This window comes from Mustela lutreola, chromosome 4, assembly GCF_030435805.1.
Source record: "Mustela lutreola isolate mMusLut2 chromosome 4, mMusLut2.pri, whole genome shotgun sequence".
Taxonomy (NCBI): domain Eukaryota; kingdom Metazoa; phylum Chordata; class Mammalia; order Carnivora; family Mustelidae; genus Mustela; species Mustela lutreola.
In genome coordinates, this window is record NC_081293.1 from 57,422,507 (window position 1) to 57,440,067 (window position 17,561).

General features: G+C 41.3%; 1 protein-coding gene across 1 annotated transcript in view; it reads left to right on the top strand.

Annotated features, from left to right (window-relative positions):
* The first annotated feature begins 429 nt into the window (after positions 1–429).
* The window catches only part of DNA2 (DNA replication helicase/nuclease 2), a 55,489-nt gene continuing 38,357 nt past the window's right edge, over positions 430–17,561 (top strand). The window contains exons 1-5 of the mRNA XM_059170091.1: positions 430–574; positions 2,834–3,016; positions 3,881–4,064; positions 7,107–7,252; positions 13,723–13,854. Coding sequence (XP_059026074.1) covers positions 504–574; positions 2,834–3,016; positions 3,881–4,064; positions 7,107–7,252; positions 13,723–13,854 — 716 coding nt within the window. The 5' untranslated portion in view covers positions 430–503. The remainder of the gene's footprint in view (positions 575–2,833; positions 3,017–3,880; positions 4,065–7,106; positions 7,253–13,722; positions 13,855–17,561) is intronic.

Genomic DNA, 17,561 nt, shown 5'->3' on the forward strand with positions numbered 1-17,561 from the left:
CTTGCCTGGGGCTCCCTACTCAGCCCGGAGTCTGCTTCTCCCTGCTCGCCCCCCCCCCCCGCCCCCGTGCTCTCTCTCTCTCTCTCTCTAAAAAAAAAAAAGAAAGAAAGGGGGGAGGTTGTTTACCCCCAAATTGGAAAATTCTGCAAGCTAACAAGGGACGGCTGGGTTTGGACAATTGATTTTAAAAGTGTGAGTTGAGCAAGGATTGGCGTGTCTAAGAGAAAGAGCGGGAGCACTTAGTCTGGGCCAGATTAGATTTCTCGTCTACGACAGCCGAAAGCAAGGGAGTAAAGACTTTGTTCAGACTCCCGCCACCGAGTGGGGGGCTCCGCGTGGAAGCGCCAGACCAGGAGGGGGCTCTTTCGCGCAGGTCCCTTGGGGCCACAGCGGGAAGGCGCATGCGCACAGCGCCTCCCCAACTCGCGCTTCTTTTTTTGTCGTCGGAGCTGCTGGGTTTCTCTGATTTTACCTGGCGACAGTTTGCATTTTCCGCACTTGCTATGGCGCAACTGGAAGAACTGGAGCTGCTGAAGAAGAGTCTCGGGGAAGAGGCTGAGCCGCCGGCGGAGCGGTGAGCGGAGCGGAGGGAGGGTCTGGGAGCCCGGCGGGAGATTTGAAAGGAAGGAGCGGGAGAGGCCGCCGCCGCGCCTCCGAGGAGCCGGGCTCGAGGTTAAAGGACCCCACTCGGGGCTCCCGACGAGTTTGTAAAGCTGGGGTCCGCTTCGTAGTATTCTCTTTGGGGCCGCGCTCGGGCCAGAGCCCAGAGACGACTCCCTTAACGGTTCATTTCTTTTTTTTTTTTTTTTTTAAAGATTTATTTATTTATTTGACAGAGAGAGAGAGAGAGATCACAAGTTGGCAGAGAGAGAGGAAGGGAAGCAGGCTCCTCCTGAGCAGAGAGCCCGATGCGGGACTTGATCCCAGGACCCTGAGATCATGACCTGAGCCGAAGGCAGCGGCTTAACCCACTGAGCCACCCAGGCGCTCGGTTCATTTCTTTTTCTAGATATCACTCACCCGAATTCCGGGAGGGTAAGGCACCTTAAACGCCTTCATAAAGGGAAGTTGCAACTGTAGATGCTTTCCTCTAGGTTTAAGTCGGAGAAACTTGCTCCAGGAGAGCTCTCTACCCTCAACTTGGACTAGTCAGGAGGACAACTTGACCCATAATCATGGTGTGGAATTATTTTTAATTAATAATGATACCAATTATTGTTGACGGATCTTTGCATTTTGGTTTTTTTTTTTTTTTAAATTTTATTTATTTATCAGAGAGAGAGGGGGAGAAAGCAAGCACAGGCAGACAGAGTGGCAGGCAGAGGCAGAGGGAGAAGCAGGCTCCCTGCCGAGCAAGGAGCCCGATGTGGGACTCGATCCCAGGACGCTGGGATCATGACCTGAGCCGAAGGCAGCTGCTTAACCAACTGAGTCACCCAGGCGTCCCTGCAGTTTGGGTTTTGATCAGCATTATCCTTTGCGAAATCCTTAAGGCGTCCAGCTGACCCCGGGAAATTCATGGCCTGAGGCCTCCTGAAGTAGGTGAATGAGGTGATTACAGAGTAAGAAAGCCCAGGGTTGGGTGTTTATAGAGGTAACGACGTTGGACTCAGGTGTACTGTCACTGACAAAGACTGCAGTCAAACTGGAAAGACTAACGAGGGACTTAGTGTTTTCTATAATGATTAGAGAATTCTGCAGTTTTCAGGCGGATTAAGGATTGATGGATAAAAGTGTTGTGAAGTTGACCTGCCCGTTATAAATAAGAAATGTGTGAGTTACTCCGTGAAGGAATGAGCGAACATGACAGGTATTAAGCTTGCTTTTCTCTGCGAGGTAGGGGCTAGTTGTTTCTCACTGAATTTTATAGAAGGATTTTCTTCCTGAAATAGTAGTTTGGAGTAGTGATTTCTTTTTTCTTTTTTTTTTTAAGATTTTTTTATTTTTATTTATTTGACAGAGAGAAATCACAAGTAGTCAGAGAGGCAGGCAGAGAGAGAGAGAGGGAAGCAGGCTTCCTGCTGAGCAGAGAGCCCGATGCGGGACTCGATCCCAGGACCCTGAGATCATGACCTGAGCCAAAGGCAGCGGCTTAACCCACTGAGCCACCCAGGTGCCCCTGGAGTAGTGATTTCTAAGTAGGCCTAAAGGTTAATGTAAGACTGTGGCTCACAGTAGGACATCAGCAAACCCCCCACACTATGCTTTTCCCTGACAAATATCCCTTTCATTTACAAAAGGGTTAGTGTCCAAGTCATTTCCTTTCGCTTGTACTTTGGTAAAGTTTGCACCAGTGGTAGGAATTTGTTATTTAATATTTTTCAATTTATCCTTGATTTTCGTGATTATGGATGTCCCAGAGAGCTCCTCCTAAGAACTAAGAGTGTATTTGGAAAAATCCATATCATAAGCATGTTTTAAGTGTCATTACGTCTGGGAAGTTTTTTTAAAATTTTTTTAAAGTTTTTTTATTTATTTAATGGAGAGAGAGATCACAAGTAGGCAGAGGCAGGCAGAGGTGGGGTGGGAAGCAGGCTCCCTGCTGAGCAGAGAGCCCTATACAGGGCTCCATCCCAGGACCCTGAGATCATGACCTGAGCTGAAGGCAGAGGCCCAACACTCTGAGCCACCCAGGTGCCCCATGTCTGGGAAGGTTTTTAATAGGAATTCTGCTATGCCCTTAGTCTCTTAATTTTTACCTATTTAGCTAATGATCATTGTGATAAGCTTTCTACAAGAAGCAAACCTAGAAAATTGAGAAGGTTGGTTTGTAGATAAAGGAAATTGGATGACTTATTTTATATTAAAGTAGTTTTGTTTGTATATTTTTCAGATTTCAGAAGAAGGTGGAAGGTTCCATTTCTAAAATGGTTTTGAACGGAGGAATGGATAACCGGTACCTGGTGTTAGCGGTCAATATTGTACAGAATGAAGAAGGAACCCATGAAAAACACCTAATCATTACTGCTTCCCAGTCACTAGAAAATAAAGAACTGTGTATCCTTAGGAATGACTGGTAATTTTCGTGTTACTTTGAGCACTAATCTGGCTTAAGGGGACCATTTTAAAACTCATCTCATTGGCTTTTGTGGATGTTGCTATAATTTAATTGTTAATAAAGGGAATAGAAATGAACCTGAATTAATTTCTTGTAGAAATTGTGCTTGTTACCCCAGCATCTCAAGTTCCTTATTCTGAAACTTGGTTTTTATTGTCATTTGAAAATTTATTACAAAGGTCCTTATTAAGCGACTACTTCTAAAATTTCCCAGTACTTTTTGTCTTAGATTGCAGCTTTTCACTAAGAGCAAAATTAATTACAGTATTAGAACATTCTTAAACCCTAGAGTTCTCTACTCAAGCAAAGTATGGTTTGTGAGGGGTGAAGGGGAAATGCCCAGAAAGTGGAGGTCTAATTTTGTCTATTTAGGCTTTTTGTCCAGATAAAAATGATAAATATTTTATGCTTAACACATTGGGTTTGGCTTCATGCCTTAGGACTTACAGAAACTAGATACACTAGAAGTTTTAGGAATGAGAGAATTATTATTGAAACAATCCAATTATGAATTGGAGCAATGTATTAACACTATTAAAGATTTGGTAGCTTTTGTGTTAGATGATGCTAACATTAAGCAGTTTTCCTTTTTGGTATTTCAGGAAGACCCCTGAGTATTCTCAGGTATATTTCAAAGGTAGAAAGGAGTAGAGTGACTAGGAGAAGATTCAAAAGACTACATCCTAGTGTTAGATTTTTTTGAAAGACCCATAAGTTTACAGATACCCTTCCTTTAGATAAAATATTTGTTTACTTTTTGAAGCTTCTTTAATATGTTTAAATGTAGGAATCTAAACTATGTATACTATGCTTTATTTGTAGGTGCTCTGTACCAGTGGAGCCAGGGGACATCATTCATTTGGAGGGAGACTGCCTATCTGATACTTGGATAATAGATGAAGATTTTGGATATTTGATTCTATATCCAGACATACTGATTTCTGGCACAAGCATAGCCAGTAGTATTCGGTGTATGAGAAGAGCTGTCTTGAGTGAAACTTTTAGGGTGAATAATATTAACAGCTGGTGTTTCTACGGGTATTAGAGTTACAGAGCACTTTCACACTTTCAAAAAAAAATCTTTTTAAAATTTATTTACTTGACAGAGAAAGAGAGCACACAAGTGGGGGAGTGGCACGCAGAGGGAGAGGGAGAAATAGGTTCCCCACTAAGCAGGGAGCCTGATGGGCTCAGTCCCAGGACCCTGGGATCATGACCTAAACCAACGGCAGACACTTAACTGACTGAGCCAGCCAGGCGCCTGATAACACTTTTTTTTTTTTTTTTTTTTTAAGTAAACTCCCATGTGTCCATTTTGTTGTTCTCAAACATTCTATTATTTTGCAAGTAAATGAAAGCTGAAGATATTTAAAATATAAATATAATATCTTTATCATACATAATATAAAGAATCGTAATTCCTTAAATTAATATAATGCTCAATTTTCTGTAATGTCTTTTTATTATTTCTTATTTTTATTGTTTAGAGAGAAGGGGAGTGCTTGCGGGGTTCGGGGGGTGGGGGGAAAGGGAGAGAGAATCTCAGGCAGGCTCTGTGCTCAGTGTCAAGCCAGACACGCTCCATCTCACAACCCTGAGATCATCATCTGAGCTGAAATCAAAAGTTGGATGCTTATCCGACTGAGCCACCCAGGCGCCCCTGTAATGTGCTTTATTGAAAATATCTTTTTAGGGGGACCTGGGTGGTTCAGTGGATTAAGCGTCTGCCTTCAGTTCAAGTCATGATACTGAGGTCTGGGATCGAGCCCTGAACTGGGCTCTCTGCTTGATGGGGAGTTTGCTTCTCTCTCTCCCTTTGCCCCTCCCCCTTGCTCATACTCTTTCTCTTGCTTGTGCTCTCTCTCTCTCAAATAATAAATAAAAGCTTTAAAATTTTTGTCAGAGGGAGAGAGAGAACACAAGCAGGGGGAGTGGCAGGCAGAGGGAGAGGGAGAAGCAGGATCCCCGCTGAGCAGGGAGCCTGATGCAGACTGATCCCAGGAGTCTGGGAGCATGACCAGAGCTGAAGGCAGGCCCTTAACTGACTGAGTCACCCAGGCGCCCCAAGAAAATATCTTTTTATTCAGTTGTTTTATTAGAATTAGTCAGAATCCAAAAGATCCAAGATCTTTTTCTTTTTCTTCCTTTTTTAAAATATTTTATTTACTATTTTTTGAAGATTTTATTTATTTGAGAGAGAGAGAGCACATGGGAGGGAGAGACAGTCTGAAGCAGACTCTGTACTGAGTGCAGAGGGCCCTTTACAGGGCTTGATCATATGACCGTGAGAGCAGATGCTTAAGCAACTGAGCCACCCAGGCATCCCTTAAGATTTTATTTTTTATTATTTTAAAATTATTTTTATTTTTTTAAAGATTTTATTTATTTATTTGTCAGACAGATCACAAGTAGGCAGAGAGGCAAAGGGGGAGGTGTGGAAGCAGGCTCCCTGCTGAGCGGAGGGCCTGATTTGGGGCTTGATCCCAGAACCCTGAGATCATGACCTGAGCCAAAGGCAGAGGCTTAACCTACTGAGCCACCCAGGTGCCCCAAGATTTTATTTTTTTTTAAGTAGTCTCTAATCCCAACATAGAGCTTGAAACTATAACCCCAAGATCAAGATTTGCATGCTTCTCTGACTGAGCCAGCCAGGTTCTTCCAAAAAAAATTTTTTTGCATTATGTTTGGTTGGTATGTCTCCCTCTTTGCTTCAGTACCATTTGTTGAAGAACCTGGGTTTTATTTGTTAAAGAATTTCTTCTTTTCAGGGTATTTTTAAAATTATACAATTTATATGTATATAGAAATCCAAAAATACAGCTGAGCAAAAAGAAAAAAAAAAGAGAAGGAAAAATCCCTAAATAGACATTTTCTAATAGTCTTAGTTGTCAATTAATTGTAGTTTTAAAAAATCAGCTTTATATTTTCATTTGTGGGTAAGGGCTATCAACTTGTCTTTTAACTACATTTTATAAGTTAGCCCTGAATATTTTTTAATTCTTAAAAACTTTCTATTTTAAGTTCTTAGGACTCACAAAGAACTTGCATAAGTAGTACAGAGAGTCCTCTGTAAATTAATTTTTAAGATTTTTGAAGCGTGTTTTGGTGGCTTTATTATATCTTTAAGAGGAAGGTCTAAGCTAAGAATAGAGTTAATTGAGAAATATGGTGTCTTTTTTTAAAATACTGGTTCTTTCTGAGTGGAGGGAACATTTTTGTCAAGTTCCCTTGTCAAAAATCTTTGTTGTAAGTTTGAAGTTTATGGTTTTTGTTTGTTTTTTTAAGATTTTATTTATTTGACAGAGAGAGACACAGAGAGAGGGAACACAAGCAGGGGGAGTGTGAGAGGGAGAAGCAGACTCCCTGCTGAGCAGAGAGCCTGATGCAGGGCTCAATCCCAGGACCTGGGAATCATGACCCAACCTGAAGGCAGACGCTTAATGACTGAGCCATTGAGATGCCCTGAAGTTTATGTTTGATAATATCTTTTACTTACATGAATTTATGAGCTATGGCTGCATTTAATTTGAGTAGATTATAAAGTGAAATTAGAAAATAATATGTTAAGCATTTGAGAATACATTGAAATTTTACATAGAGGTTATTTTTAATGTTTTCAAAATGGAAATCACTGATTAAAAAGAACATGCTTGTAAAATCAAGTAATTCTGAATAGAAGAAAGTAAAAGTTGGGTGCCTGGGTTGCTCAGTCAGTTGAGTGTCTGCTTTTGGCTCAGGTCATGATCTCAGGGTGCTGGGATCCAGCCCTGCATTGGGCTCCCTGCTCATGGGGAGTCTGCTTCTCCCTCTCCCTCTCCCCCTGCTTGTGTACTCTCTTCTCTCTCAAATGAATAAATTAAAAAAAAAAAAACTTGAAAGTTAAAATCATCTATAATTTTACTCACTAGAAAAAAGTTATTTAATATTTTGACATTTGTCTCACCTGTGCACTTTGGCTGTGGTGATCTAATAGGATAGGTAATAAAATATGGGATCGTGTCTTTAATATGTTTTGAAATAAAATGTATGATTTTTTTTTTTTAAATAGAGCTCTGATCCAGCCACGCGCCAAATGCTGATTGGTACAGTTCTTCATGAAGTATTTCAAAAAGCAATAAGCAATAGCTTTGCCCCAGAAAAGCTACAAGAATTTGCTTTTCAAACTGTTCAAGAAATAAGGCATCTCAAGGAAATGTAAGTAGTTACAACATGTGCTATAGGTACTATTTTATTATAGAGAATTCTCTCCTGGAATCCATACGGTATTTCGTTATTAGACTATTAAATATAAATCAGAATAATACTAGAATTGCAAGTTCAGGGTTGTAGTACCCCACTGCAGTTCTGTGATGATCTTCTGAAATTGCAGAATAGAAACTCTTGAGCTAAAAATATCTGTACACGTGCACAATAGACTCCAGCTGCTCTCCAAGAGTATGAAAAACATTTTGCTTTATTTCTAGAAATGTGACATACTATAAATTGTATGGGTTTGGGAGTCAGATGGACCTAGTTTTAAATTTTAGCTTTGCCAGTTTTAGGTTTGAACAGGTTACCTAAAGATTTTGAAAAAGGCGGTAATACCTATTTTGCAAAATTTTTATGACAGTGGAGCGAATATACGTAAACCCACAAATGGCTAATCATTGACATTTTATGAGTGACTATATGCAGAGAGGTTGGCATATTCTGCTTCTTTGAATATTTGAATAACAGAATATAGGCATATTCTGTTTCTTTGTGACTCTTATTGCAAACCGTGTTTTTTCACAGAATTATTTTTATTAGGGGTAATTTTGATTTCTAGACTAGTTGTCGTAAACCTTTTCCCAGATGTAATTCTCTTTCCCAGTTTATTTATTTATTTTAAAAAAGATTTATTTGTTTATTTATTTATTTGACACAGAGAGAGATCCCAAGTAGGCAGAGAGGCAGACAGAGAGAGAGGGGGGAAGTAGGCTCCCTGCTGAACAGAGAGCCCCATGTAGGCCTTGATCCCAGGACCCTGGGATCATGACCTGAGCAGAAGGCAGAGGCTTAACCCACTGAGTCACGCGGTAACCTCTTTCCCTGTTTATATGGAAAAAATGTGTTCCAGAATGCCATACAGTTGTATGCTAATGCCATATGATCTATTGTCCTAAAAATTTTTTCTTTTGTTTTTCTTTTTTTCTTTTTAATTTTTATTTATTTATTTGAGAGAGAGAGAGAATGAGAGAGAGAGAGAGCATGAGTGGAAAAAGGTCAGCAGGAGAAGCAGACTCCCTGCCCAGCAGGGAGTCCGATGTGTGACTTGATCCCGGGACTCCAGGATCATGACCTGGGCTGAAGGAAGTCTCTTAACCAACTGAGCCACCCAGGTGCCCCTCTTTCTTATTTTTTTTTAAAGAAGATTTTATTTATTTATATGAGAGAGAAAGAAGAGGAGAGAGCGGGAATGGGGGGAGAGGCAGAGGAAGAGGCGGACTTCCCACTGAGCCAGGAGCCCAATATGGGACTCGATCCCAGGACCTGGAGATCAGGACCTGAGCTGAAGACAGATGCATAAACAACTGAGCCACCCAGGCACTCCATCCTAAAAACATTTTAGAACCCTGATGTGTGTCAGGTCCTGTGTTCAGTGCTTTTAGTCATCTTATATGATCCGTTATAAATGAAGAAACACTAACACAGAGAGATTGTGCCTTGGTCAAGGTTTTACTGTAAAACAGATAATTTTGCTTTTTTAAAAGAAATGTCATATATATAAAGTAACTTACCTTTTTTTCTTTATTAAGTTTTTAATTACACTTCCAGTATAGTTAACATACAATGTTATATTAGTTCAGGTGTACAATGTAGTGATTTAGCACAGCCACACATCACCCTGTGCTCATTGAGATAAGTGGAGTCTTAATCTCCTTCATCTGTTTTACCCATTCTCCCACCCACCTCCTCTCTGGTAACCATCAGTTTGTTCTTCACAGTTAAGAGTCTGTTTTTGGGTCAGGACCTTTTTTTCCCATTGTTGGTTTTTTTTGTTTTTGGTTTTGTTTTGTTTTTTTGATTGTTTCTTAAATTCCACATATGAGTGAAATTGTATGGTATTTGTCTTTCTCTGACTTCCTTCGCTTAGTGTTAAACTCTCTAGGTCCATCCATGTTGTTGTAAAAGACAAGATTTCATTCTTTTTTTATGGCTGAGTAATATTCCTGTGTGTGTGTGTGTGTGTGTGTGCGCACGTGCGCACACTCTCTTGCCATCTTTATCCACTTATCTATTGATGGACACTTGGGCTACTTCTACAATTTGTCTATTGTAAATGCTGCTATAAGCATAGGGGTGCATATACCCTTTGAATTAGTGTTTTTGAATTCTTTGGGTAAATACCCAGTAGTGTGATTCAGGATCAAAGGGTAGTTATATTTTTAATTTTTTTGAGGAACCGCCATACTGTTTCCACTGTGGCTGCACCAGTTTGCATTTTCACCAATAGTACATAAGGGTTTTTTGGTTTTTTTTCCCTACATTCTTGCCAACACTTGTTTATGGCATTTCAGAGTTTTAATTTTTTTTGTCCTACTCTAATCAACACACAGTGATACCTGTTGTGTGTTGTATTGATCATTGCCCTGAAACAAATCACATCAAAACTTAGTAGCTTAAGGGGCGCCTGGGTGCCTTGGTCAGTTAAGCATCTGCTTTCCTCTCAGGTCGTGATCTCAGGGTCCTGGATCAAGCCCCACCTTTGGCTCTCTGCTCATCGGGGAGCCTGCTTCTCCCTCTCCCCCTGCCTGCCACTTTCCCTTCTTGTGCGTACTCTCTCTCTGTGTCAAATAAAACAAACAAACAAACTTAGTAGCTTAAAAAAAAACCATAGTGGCTTAAATGACAAGTATTTAATCAATTATCTCATAGTTTCTATAGGTTAGGAATTCAGAGGTGCCTTAGCTGGATGGCTCGGGCTCAGGGTCTCCTGTTTGGAGCTGCAGTCCTTTTTTTTTTTTTTTTTTCTTAAGATTTTATTTATTTATTCAACAGACAGAGATCACAGGAAGGCAGAGAGGCAGGCAGAGAGAGAGAGAGAGGGGAGGAAGCAGGCTCCCCGCAGAGCAGAGAGCCCGATGCGGAGCTCGATCCCAGGACTTGGGATCATGACCTGAGCCAAAGGCAGAGGCTTTAACTCACTGAGCCACCCAGGCGCCCTTGGAGCTGCAGTCCTTTGAAGGGAGGATCTGTTTCCAAGGTGGTAACAGTCATGGCTGTTGTCATGAGGCTTCAGTTTCTTGCCATGTGAGTCTCTCCTACAACACAGCAGCTGCTATTTCAGATTAAAGGGTCTAAGAAAGTGTGCAAGCAGGAAGCTGTAGTGACCCTTTTTTAAAGTAAACTCTACCCCACGTGTGGGGTGAAAACTCACCACACCAAGATCAAGAGTTACATGCTCTACTGACTAAGCCAGTCAGCCGTCCCATCAAGAGAAAACTTATTTTTTTTTTTTAAGATTTTGTTTATTTATTTGACAGAGCGAGATGCAGTGAGAGAGGGAACACAAGCAGGAGGAGTGGGAGAGGGAGAAGCAGGCTTCCCGTTGAGCAGGGAGCCAGATGCCGTCGGACCCCAGGACTCTGGGATCACGACCTGAGCCAAAAGCAGACATTTACTGACTGAGCCACCCAGGCACCCCAAGAGAAAAATTTTTAAAAATTCCCAGACCCTAAAACAACAGGTTGAAAGTTCTTTTCTACCCTCTAATAGGTCCTTCTACCTTATTATAGATCTTAGAATAGATTTTTAAAGATTTATTTATTTGTCAGAGAGAGCGAGCACAAGTAGGGAAGCTATAGGCAGACGTAGAGGAAGAAGCAGCTTCCCCGCTTAGCAAGGAGCCTGATACGGGACTCTATCCTAGGACCCTGGGATCATGACCGGAGTCAAAGACAGCTGCTTAACCGACTGAGACATTTAGATGTCACTTTTTTTGTTTGTTTATTTTTAAATACAGGTTCCAGTGTGGAGCCCAGCAGGGGCTTAAACTCACAGCCCTGAGGTCAAGGACTGAGCTGGGATCAAGGGTTGGATGCTTTTTTTTTTTTTTTTTTTTAAGATTTTATTTATCTGTTTGATAGAAGACACAGCGAGAAAGGGAACACAAGCAGGGGGAGTGGGAGAGGGAGAAGCAGGCTTCCTGCCAAGCAGGGAGCCTGATGCAGGGCTCTATCCCAGGACCTTAGGATCATGACCTGAGCCGAAGGCAGATGTTTAATGAGTGAGCCACCCAGGCGCCCCAAGAGTTGGATGCTTAACCCACTTAACCCCCCAGGTGCCCCCAGATTTTTATCTTCTATGCTTTATCTTCTTGTTAATACCTATAAAAGTCTAGGCTCGGAGAGCCTACCTTAAGTATCTTAATAATTTCAGGAAAGACCAGGCTGTTACGTGTTGTTTTTCTGTGACTTGGCTAAAATTAATAAGGGAGAATTTAAATGCAGAAGATGTTAAATAACCAGTATGGACTGGTTTGGAAATTTTAAAGGGTCTACTCTGTAAAAAATAAAACACTGGAAAGAATTTACCTAAGGACATCATGACAATGAAGAATGGCTCCAAAATGGTTGGAGAAAGTTATTTAGGAAACGATTACCCAAATGTGTAGATGTTTTTTAAAATAATGAATTATTATTCCTAAAAAGGTTTTAAATTTGTATATACCCTATTATGGGAGTATAAGAGGCTCTCTGGTACAAAGTAAGTCCTTTTTCCCTGTGTCCTCCTCGTCACGTAGTTCCTCTTCCCAAAGGCATCTACTGGTTTTGGTTTCTTTTTTTAAGATTTTGTTTATTTGACAGAGAGCAGAAGTAGGGGGAACAGCAGGCAGAGGGAGAAGCAGGCTACCTGCTGAGCAGGGAGGCTGATGAGGGATCCAGTCCCAGGACCCTGGGTTTATGACCTGAACTAAAGGCAGACACTTAACCGACAGAGCCATCCAGTTGCCCCAAAGGCAACCACTGTTACCAGTTTCTTGTATGTCATTTTACAGAGATTTCAAGTGTTAATATGTGTGTGTGTATGTATGTGTACATATATATTTTTTGTTAGGTAAATTGTAGAATACTGGGGCACCTGAGTGGCTCAGTGGGTTAAAGCCTCTGCCTTCGGCTTAGGTCATGATCCTGGGGTCCTGGGATCGAGCCCCGCATCGGGCTCTCTGCTCAGTGGGGAGCCTGCTTCCCCCCCGCCCCGCCCTGCCTGCCTCTCTGCCTATTTGTGATCTCTGTCTGTCAAATAAATAAATAAAATCTTAAAAAAAAATTGTAGAATACTATGTATGTTATTGTGCACTTAAAGGTTAAGTGTGGTGATCATTCCTTGGTAGTACTTTCTGAGCTTTTATTTTTTGAGAGAGAGAGCATGGGTAGGGGGTGGTAGGGGCAGAGCGAGAGGGAGAGGGAAAAACTTAAACAGGCTCTACACCCAGCCCAGTGCCAAGCCTGCTGTGGGGCTTGATCTCATGACCCCATGGTCATGACCTGAGCTGAAATCGAGAGTCTGACGCCCAACTGGCTGAGCCACTCAGGCACCCCTGAGCTGTCTCAATTTTAATTAATAATGGTGTAATATTTCATCGTATGGATGTACTGTAATTTATTTAAATATCCCCCTGGCATTTCAGTCTTTGCTTTTATTAGCAATCGTGTAAGAAACACCTTTAGGGGCCCCTGGGTGGCCCAGCTGGTTAAGCTTTCAACTCTTGATTTCGGCTTAAGTCATGATCTCAGAGTCGTGGGATTGAGCCCTGCCTTGGGATCCGTGCTCAGTGTGGAGTTTGCTTGAGGTTTTCTCTCCCTCTCCCTCTGCCCCTGTCTTCCCTCTCTCGCTCTCTGTCTCTCCAGTAAATAAACAAATCTTTAAAAAAACTACCTTTATATATCCCTTATTTCATACCTTTGAGGCATATATCTGGCTCAAATACTTAGAATTGTGGGGCCAGAGAATATATGCCCTTAAAACATTTAAAAAATCTTTTTATTTGGAAATAATTTGAAATTTAGAGAAAAGTTGCAGGATTAGTGCAGACAGCACCCATATGCTTTTTACTGGGATTCACCTATTAGATGTGTGTAGATTCTAAGATTAAGTAGTATATGCCATGGTATACACGATGGGCTGTATACCACGATGACAGTACCTGTAGAACAGGCTGAGCAGGGCTCTGGACAGTCCAGCGTTCCCCGTGGGCAAGATTTTATTTACTTAATTTTTTTTTTAAGATTATTTATTTACTTATTTGACAGGCAGAGATCACAAGTAGGCAGAGAGGCAGGCAGAGAGAGAGAGGGAAGCAGGCTCACCGCTGAGCAGAGAGCCCCATGTGGGGCTTGATCTCAGGACCCTGGGATCACGACCCGAGCCAAAGGCAGAGGCTTTAACCCATTGAGCCACCCAGGCACCCCTATTTACTTAATTTTTAAGTAAACTCTTTCCCCAATGTGGGGCGTGAGCTCACACCCCTGAGATCACGAGTCGCATGCTCTGTGCTCTACCAACTGAAGCAGCCAGGTGGCCCATATATATCACATTATATATCCATTAATTAGTTTGTGGATAACTTGTTTATTTGGATCTTTTGGTTCTTACTTACTTTTTCATGTTTATGCTTTCTTGTTTAATCTCTTATTTTGCAGGTATCGCTTAAATCTGAATCAAGAAGAGATAAAACAAGAAGTAGAGGAGTATCTTCCTTCATTTTCTAAATGGGCCAGAGATTTCATGCATAAATATAATTCAGCTGACTTACCCCAGATGCAGCTCTCTCTGTAAGAAACTCATTTTGTTTATATGGTGTTCATATGTTCAGATCAGGATTTTACTCTGTGTGTTGAAATACAATTTTTTAAAGGTCGAGTTAGTATAACTAGCTTTTTTGTTTGCTTATTTTATATGTTATGGTCCCGAGTGTCTTTACAGGACAAAAAAATAATCTAATGAATAGAAATTCTACTTTCATTATCATAAAATCTTCTGATTTTTATATCTCAGTTTGTTTTTTTAAGATTTTTTTTTAAGTAATCTCTATACCCAACGTGGGACTTGAACTCCTAACCCAAAGATCAAGAGTTGCATTCACCTGAGCCAGCCAGGTGCCCCTGTCAGTATGTTTTTTAAATAAAATAACCAATTTATAGATCTTCTCGGGATTGTAATTTGTATGTATTTCTATTACTATCCTATATGGTCTGTGTCACATGCTAATTGTCTTGTGGATTTGTGCTCTATGTTTAAATACTGTGTTGAAGCATTTAACTCATTTTGGCATTTGGCAGTTTATTGGTTTTTTTCCCTTAAAGAAGCGTTCATGTAAGTTTATAAGTCATACATTTTTTTTCCTCTTTCATTTTTACTCATTCAGCAAGTGTTTATCTAGTGCCTAATATGTGCCAGGTAATGTTCTAGGTTCTGGGATTATCATGGGTGTTGGGGGGAAGCAGCTGACTTCATGACGTTTCTATAGTACTGAACAAGTAAACAACAGACTGTGATAAATGCAGGGTAGAACAACATAAGAAAGAATATGAAGTTGGTGGTAGTGGTGGTGGACATATTATTTCCAGTGAATGGTTGTGAAAGGCCTTTCCAATAAGATGACGTGGAGATGAAGCCTGAAGGAGATGAAGGAGGTAACTGAACAGCTCTTTTCAGGACGAGTGTTCCAGGCACAGCCCCTTGGGTGATGACACCTGCCAGTGTGGTGGGGGCAGAGCAAGGAGGGAAGGAACAGAAGTAGCCTTCCGGGGCCTCGTAAGCCATGTCAGGACTCTGGGTGCTGTTCTGATTAGATAAGAGGCCACTGGAGAGCTCGCTTGCACAGAGGGTTTTGATGTAATTTCCTGCCTCCCACCCCTCCCCCTTATCAACATTTTCTTTTTCTTTAAAGAGGCACAGCTTCCATTTATATAAATTTTCTTACCTTTTCTCAGTATTCTTACTATTTTATCGCAGGACACTTTGTGATCTGAAAAACTTGTTTAAGATTTGTGCATCAGAAACTTAGGAACCGTTAGTTCTTTGGACCAGTTTGTTGTTTCAAGTTCTCTGTGGTTCAGAGAGATCTACACTGAACCTGGATGTGAATCCCAGTTTTGCCGCAATTTAGCTCTGTAACTTAACCTCTCTGTGTGCATTAATCAGATTTACTTTATTTTTTTAAAAGATTTTATTTATCGGGGCACCTGGGTGGCTCAGTGGGTTGGGCCGCTGCCTTCGGCTTGGGTCATGATCTCGGAGTCCTGGGATCGAGCCCCGCATCGGGCTCTCTGCTCAGCAGGGAGCCTGCTTCCCATTCTCTCTCTGCCTACCTCTCTGTCTACTTGTGATCTCTCTCTATCAAACAAATAGATAAAATCTTTAAAAAAAAAAGATTTTATTTATTTATTTGAGAGAGAGAATAAGAGAACACAAGTGAGGAGTGGAGAAAGGGAGAAGCATGCTCCCCGCTGAGCAGGGAGCCTTATGTGGGACTCGATCCCAGCACCCTGAGATCATGACCTGAGCCGAAGGCAGACGTTTAACCTACTGAGCCACCCAGGTGCCCCCAGATTTACTTTATTTTTATATGTTTTTTTTATTTTTATTTTTTATTTTATTTTATTTTTTTTTTAAGATTTTATTTATTTATTTGACAGAGAGAGAACACAAGTAGGCAGAGAGAGAGGAGGAAGCAGGCTCCCTGCTGAGCAGAGAGTCCGATGCGGGACTCGATCCCAGGACCCTGAGATCATGACCTGAGCCGAAGGCAGTGGCTTCACCCACTGAGCCACCCAGGCGCCCTATATGTTTTTTTATTTAAGTGACCTCTCCACCCAGCATGGAGCTTGAACTCATGACCCCGAGATCAAGAGTTGCTCTTGTTACTGAGTCAGCCAGGCGCCCCCATCAGATTTCCTTTTTTTTTTTTTTTTAAATTTTTTTTAAAGATTTTATTTATTTATTTGAGAGAGAGAGAGAGAGAGGAAAGAGGTCAGAGGGAGAAGCAGACTCCCTGCCGAGCCGGGAGCCGGACAGATTTACTTTTAAAAGGATCATTCTGGCTACTCTTTCGAGACTGCGTTGTAGGATAAGGGCAGAGGTAGAGAGACTAAGTTGGAGGCTCTTAAAAGAACCCAAGTAAGGGATGTTGGTGGCTGAGACAGTGCAAGTGTGGAAGTGATGAGAATCAGTTGGACTTCAGTCAGACTTTAGTGGTAGAACGGATAGTTTTGGATTGGATGTGGAGTGTGAGGGAAGGAAAAGTCAGTAGTGATTCCAGGGCAGAAAATGTGATGAGAAGGATGTCAAGAGAGAATGGTAGAGGAGGATTTGGAGACAGGGAGTTAGGCAGCTGTAGTGAGGGGTTGTTCTATGAGGGGCACATAGAAATGAAATGATAACCAGAGGCTTATGTGGAGGCTAAGAGAGTTTTGTTGTTTTCAAGATGGGAGCTATAAAGTGCTCATGTGCTCATGGGGAGAATTCCACTGAGAGGGCAGAATTCATCATGAGAGATGGGAAAGGTCAGATATGTGTTGATCATGGCAGAAGGAATGAGAGTACACAAGTGGAAGGGTTGACTTATGGGACACTTATTTCTTGGCGTTAAAATCTCAAGTGGAGGGGTGCCTGGTGGCTCAGTGGGTTTAAACCTCATGATCTCAGGGTCCTGGGATCGAGCCCTGCATCGGGCTCTTTGCTCAGCGGGGAGCCTGCTTCCCAGTCTCTCTCTGCCTGCCTCTCTGGCTACTTGTGATCTCTGTCTGTCAAATAAATAAATAAAATCTTAAAAAAAAAAAAATCTCAAGTGGACTACTTCATCAAAGATATTTGGAAATTTTACAACCTTTTACATAGTGCTAGAGTTCTCTGAGAATTTTGTAATCATTTTAGAAGGTTGTTAGCAATGTTTAAATGTCCTGTATCTGGATTTTATTTATTTTTATTTATTTAATTATTTTAAAAAGATTTTATTTATTTATTTGACAAAGATCACAAGTAGGCAGAGAGGCAGGCAGAGAGAGAGAGGAGGAAGCAGGCTCCCTGCTTAGCGGAGAGCCTGATGCGGGACTTGATCCCAGGACCCTGAGATCATGACCTGAGCTGAAGGCAGAGGCTTAACCCACTGAGCCACCCAGGCGCCCCCTGTATCTGGATTTTAATTGTTTTTATTTAATTGTTTTTATTTCTTTTATTATTATTTACAATTCAGTGACTTTCAGTATATTTGTAGAGTTGTGTAACCATCACCATAGTTCGCCATGATTTTGATATATATTTTAATAATGGTTATTTTAAAAAAAAATGAGGCTTATCGTGCTGTTAGAATTGGGTTTATTTTTCATATTCCTTTTATTCTGAAGTGGTCTTAAATATACCAGTAGCTCCCTTCCTTAAACAAATTAAAAAACTGTAATAAATGGGTTAAATTTATAAGCGCTTCATTCTTTGTTATTTCTTTGAAGCAAATTGCGTATGTCTAGAATAGGGGGTGGGT